This window comes from Ptychodera flava, chromosome 3, assembly GCF_041260155.1.
Source record: "Ptychodera flava strain L36383 chromosome 3, AS_Pfla_20210202, whole genome shotgun sequence".
In the NCBI taxonomy this organism is placed as follows: domain Eukaryota; kingdom Metazoa; phylum Hemichordata; class Enteropneusta; family Ptychoderidae; genus Ptychodera; species Ptychodera flava.
This window is the reverse complement of record NC_091930.1, coordinates 35,112,016-35,117,883: the sequence shown is the minus strand read 5'-3', so window position 1 is coordinate 35,117,883 and position 5,868 is coordinate 35,112,016. Positions and strand designations below refer to the sequence as shown.

The 5,868-nt window shown below is 39.1% G+C and overlaps 1 protein-coding gene across 1 annotated transcript; it reads left to right on the top strand.

Annotated features, from left to right (window-relative positions):
- The first annotated feature begins 233 nt into the window (after nt 1-233).
- LOC139129237 (medium-chain acyl-CoA ligase ACSF2, mitochondrial-like) lies at nt 234-1,808 on the top strand. Its single transcript, XM_070694880.1, has 2 exons — nt 234-443; nt 612-1,808. Exons 1-2 carry the CDS (start codon nt 234-236, stop codon nt 1,806-1,808), a joined length of 1,407 nt encoding a protein of 468 aa, XP_070550981.1.
- The last annotated feature ends 4,060 nt before the right edge of the window (nt 1,809-5,868 follow it).

The following is a 5,868-nucleotide window of genomic DNA, read 5'->3' as shown; positions in this document are numbered from 1 at the left end:
GACAATGCTCAAATGAAATATTAATTCATGCATTATACAAAATATACCGAAACTGTCACGTAGTACCAATATTCTCTTAACTCTTTATTTTTAGCATTCATACTTGAGGGACCTCTTCGAGACAGACAATGGCAGCGCAAATTCTGGCAGCAACCACAAAACTGAAGTACAGTTATTGTCATACACCATGTCAACGACCCTTCTGTGGCTAGACCATTGGTCAAGTATTCGATATGACCAGCGACAGATATCCAGAAAGAGAAGCAATAACTTACTACCCAAAGAATGGTGACGTCATACGCATAAGCTTCCGTGAACTGAGACATCAAATCGATGGCTTTGCCAGGGGGCTGGTAAAACTTGGCCTACAGAAAGGTGAAAAGTTGGGAATAGTAGTTGGCAGAAGATATGAGTACATCGTGGCTTACTTGGGAGCTGTAAAGGTAGGTCTTGTCGCCGTCTGACATTTTCCTTTCTTGAGAGCCGATCAACTGGTACATCAAATAAACAAAGTTAGCTGTTCAGCGATTGTCATCGACGGCGATGCTCTAGCCGTTATCCGTGCTACCGTTCCAGGAGTCGAAGAAGCCAGTATTCCATGTTGTCTTCAGCCTCTTCCGAGTGTTCGCTGTTTCATCAACATTGATTCCATAGAAAAGAAGGGGGCTTGCTTATCCTTAAAAGAACTCATCAGCTCGTCCGATGGAGGCTCTGAACTGCAGAGTTTGGAAAACGAAATTCAGCCAGATGACCCTGCTGTAATCTTTTTTACCTCCGGCAGTACTGGAAAGTGGAAAGCTGCAGTTCACAGTCACAGCGCCATCGTCGAATGTTCAATCTCCATATCCGAAATTCATGCACAGGTAAATGAGGGGCAACCTGGCTGCCATCAATTCGTAGTTCACATGTACCCAGTTTCTGGTGAAGCTTTGTTTGCACCAGTGTTAACGGCTGGAGACAGGCTCGTTTTGCCTGAATCGGTTGATGTGCAGACATTTCTTTATACCTTGCAGAAAGAACGTTGCACATCTACCGTTCTTTATCCATCTTATGCATTTGAAATTATCAATCTTACTGAAGAGCACGATTTGTCGTCTTTGAAATTAGCACTCATCGGTGGAAATATTATACCCCGGCCCGTTCTCGAGAAATTAAAGACAGTACTGACACCAAACATACAAAATACATTTGGAATGACAGAAGCGTTATTCGTGACGTCTCACGTTCCCACCGACCCGGTCGATGGAAGAGTCGAAACTGTCGGGCGACCTTTTCCACATTCCGAAATTAAACTGGTTGATGAAAACTTCCAAATTGTACCGGTCAACACCGAGGGAGAAATCTGCATCCGTGGCCCTTACATATTCAAATACTACCATGATGACGAAGATAAGACATCGGCGGCAAAAACTCCAACGGGATGGTTTAAGACTGGAGATGTTGGAGTCATGATGGATGACGGTAGAATCAGGCATCTTGGAAGAAAAGATGACTGTATCAAGAGAGACGCCTTGAAAATCTATCCCATAGAAATAGAACGGCATCTAATCGGTCACCCTACAGTAAAGCTGTGCCAAGTAGTCGCTGTCCCAGACGAGAAATTTCTGAATGAAGTTTGTCTGTGCGTGGTACCGAGACCGGACGCGATGTGTACGGAAGAAGAAATAATGGGCATCTTGAAGGAAAAGCTTGACAAACGTCGCCTTCCAAAGCATATTCTTTTCTTTGATAGCTTCCCTACTACAGAGAGCGGGAAGATCTCCCGCAAGAGGGTGGCAGAGATGGCGGTTGAAAGACTGAAGTTATGAATTTGACCATGCTGAAAAATACGTATAAATCTGATTTTGATGATATCCATGTCAGTATATACAGGATAATTATAAATTTGTCTCTGGCTGTATCTTTTAAACCATTTTACAGTACATCGTTTATTAAAGGGATGGGGGCAGTCGTGTGCGACTTTCTTGTTCACAAACAATGTATTTCATGCATGATATCTAGATGCATCACGTCAACTTAACTGCAACATTTAAATTTTATGATCTTCATTACTAAAAAACATGTTTTAACTTTCGTCAATCGTCAACGTATGTACCCTAGATACAGCGTTGACATCGGTCGTAAGGGTCCCTGGCAACCTTTGAGCAGCGTTCCGCCGACTGCCTCCGTTTACAGGTAATTGTTTCCACTACCACAATGATTTCAATATATCAAATATATATCTTGTATAGTCAGCCGGTTTGTATTGTATTTTATGGTATTGCCTCTTCATAATCAAACTCTCCTACAGACTGAAATTCTTTCTCATACTAAAACGAAAATGAGGACGAATGTTAATTAACTGTAGAATGATTAGTATTTTGAAAACTTGCATTATACTGTATATTCATATAAATCATGCAAATTAAAGCACCTAAACTCCAGAGCCGTCTGATCACACAACACATATTGCATGTGTAAATGACGATTAAGTTTTTGCACTCTTTTGTTTTGTCTTACTTCAATGAAGGAACAACTGTAGTGAGTCTCATTTACAGGATCCAAAATGAAAAATGAAAAACAAAACGAAAAATTTGTAATAATAATGATAATAACATGCAGATATGGAACCTCCTACTTTTTTTCAACGTTTCACTACGTTTTATAGTACTTGAGATCTACAATGCTAAGACTGTAAACTCTGCCTGCATTGATACTAGCTGACAAGTACATTCTGGTCCTAACCAGAATACAAATATACCCAATAAAAGTGCATCTACACGTGTAGACCGTAGACGTTCCCTTGACAAGTTAAGTTTTTAGTTTAGTTTATTCCTACAATAAACAAATAAAAATACAACAACGACAGAAACAACAACAACAAACCAGTATATATACAGTGGAAACTACAATCAACAGCAAAGTATGTAGGTATGAGGTTGAAAAATATTTGTGATCCAAGTAATCCAGCTAAACCTCGCCAGTAATAATTTCTATGAAATAGAAATATATCGCTGCAGACGAACGTGGTTATGTCAACAAATGAAATTCTCACAAAGCAGAGAAAATGAATTCGAACAGAATACACTGACGACAAAACAAAATAATAAAATACAATATCAGTATCGTGGCAGAAGAAAATTTCTGTATGCTATTTTGAACCTGTGTCTAACACGTATATCTCTTATCTCCTTTGGATTTTATTATTCCAAATTTTTGATCCGACAAATTGAAAGGGGAAGTTCTCCAAGGATGATTTTTTACATATGTGCTAGCTTTGTGGTCACTTACCCCGGAAAAGCTATTTTCGTCATTTATAATTCGCGAGATTTTTTTAAAAAACCGATAAAAATAAATGAATAAAACAAAATGAAATTCATCATTGTTAGGAGAGGTTTGCTCTGTTTCAAATGAGAGTACATTACGGTAACACGACTGCAATATCAGATACAGAATTCCCATTCAGTTTTTAATTATAAAATGTTTGTTGTTCAAGAATCTGTCAACGGCTCAAACTTACAACAACTTTTTCAGGAATCAGTCAAAGTGAAGTTAAAATCATGATTTCTCTGTTTGATATTCCTGGTTCCAAATTTGTATCTACAGGATACGCAGAGGTGTTTGTTTGTCATGCACATCTCAAAGGTATACAGTCACCTGTAATCTAAATATGCCCATATATAGTCAGAGGGGCGTTCCTTGGTATTCAAAATGCCCATGTGAGGGCGCTGTTTTTTAAAAAACGGCCACCCGCTTAAAATCTGTGAATGGTTAGATTTTCTCTTTCCATGGTAACTGTGGCAAAATTGGATCAGGTGACAGTATACCTTTAAAGTAGAATGTATCTCGGGGACAGATATTCGGACTCTCAAACTTTGACAATGCTTTCTAGGCTCATTTGAAGCTCATGGAGTAATTTAAGTTTTCACAGGCTTATTTTTGCGAAAATCTCATATTAGATTTAACACAGGGATTGTGACCATTTTGAATTTGAAGGGGCGATAATGTTAGATTTGTTTCTCTTTTGCTAAATTTTCACAATGACAACATTTTGTATTCTTGATTTTGAAAGAGCATGATTGAAAATCTGCTCCAGGAAAGTTTGGGCAAAAGTTTAAGTCTTTCACTTTTGAGGCATTGAGGCACAAACTACCTTAATTATCCACTTCCTCAAACAGAGGAACAGAGTACATTAAACTTTCATCATTGGTAGACCTATACCTCTGCGATTGACACAGCAGACAGAGACAGACACTAAACTCGTACACGGTGATGAGAATTATAACAAACTGTCAAAAGATTGATGAAAATCCCCCGACCAACTATGATTTAGAATAATTACTCACCTGGCCTCTTGATATAGTCAGCTTTAGACACACCACAAACTTGGGGTCCAGTCCAGCCGTAAATAATGACGGCTCCCACGCATATTCTACGAATTTTGATATACCAAACGCAAGAATCAAGGAGAAGCCACGACGAGGGGATCAGCTCCGTTTCCTATTCAGGCTGAGGTAACGTAACATCACGTCCATCGCGTCAACGTCGTCGGCAGGCAACATTGCCGGCGGCCAAGTCTGCCGGTGACAGTGATATGCAAATGACATGTAAATATTACGCTTGCGCACTACAATTTGTCACCTTACAGTTAATCGACAGCGCACAACACCGGCCTGTGTATCACAGTAACTGCACTGAGTGGCCAGTTGCGAGATTGGTTATAAATTCCAAACAACTCAGTTTCTCGAGTGCACTGTCATGTACAAGTGAAATAGTTGACAATACCGAAATGAAACTCCTTCAACTAATATAAATTTCATGACGAATGAATCAATGGAAAGGCTATTTCCAGGAGATCTTCACTGATAAAAGACAGTCCTTACGTGCAGCCTTTGTTTCCTGAAAGAGAGCGGAAGAAGGTGAATATTACACCCGTTTTCATTGATCTACACTGGCTGCCAGTAGAAGCTAGAATTAAATTCAAAATCTTGTTGACGACCTTTAAAATAGTTCATCGTGCTGCTCCACTTTATCTCATGGATCTGATCGAGATATACACCCTACCAGAGATCTCAGATCGAGTAATTCGTTACGCTTTGTGCCACCGCGTGGAATGTTCAACAAGGCATATGGGCAGAGAGCTTTCTCTGTCTGCGCACCTTCTCTATGGAACTCATTGCCTCCTGATATTCGTAATGCCAGCTCCGTTGACTGTTTTAAGCGCGTTTTAAAGACTCACCTTTTTGCAAAGCACTATTACTAATGTTTTGGAAGGTCACCATTTTACCGGAACCGCTGATGCTTGATTTATTTTACGTTTTCTGCTACTTACTCTGTATAATTTTAATAATGTTTTTTTGTATTTTGACTGTTTTTACTCTGCAGAAATTTTCATCATTTTTAACCATTTATGTTTTTAGCCTAATTTGATTGTTTTAACATTTTAGTTTGTCATGCTTTGCTGGTGTTTTATCAATTTTAAATGTGTAAAGCGCACTGAGACGTATGTGTAGTGCGCTTTAAAGAAATAAATATTATTTATTATTTATTTAATATTGGGCCAAGAAAGTCGGGTCAATATCCATGATATCAAGTCCAAACAACTCTGAAGGTATCACTCCCAGGCCCTCAGGAGAATCACTTTCACAGGCAAGAAGTATCTATATGCTTAGCACTGATGTGTGACAGTGTCTGTAGGAGTTTTTTGTGACTTGCAAGGCTTGCATTGGTGATGGTAATATGGAAAAAAACAAAATAGTTGCTCTGATGGAATCTATGGGCCCAGACGGTATTTGTGAAGGAATATTAAAGGTCTGGTGAAACGCCCATGTTGCAAAATCACAGAAATACCGTTGATGGTCTGTAGAACAGTTATGTTTATTTATTTTA

Bases quoted from the DNA above. Each gene is read 5' to 3' on its own strand.
- LOC139129237 (XM_070694880.1), top strand. From the start codon at position 234: ATGACCAGCGACAGATATCCAGAAAGAGAAGCAATAACTTACTACCCA. The intron at 444-611 runs GTAGGTCTTGTC...TGTTGTCTTCAG, and splicing joins CTTACTTGGGAGCTGTAAAG to CCTCTTCCGAGTGTTCGCTG.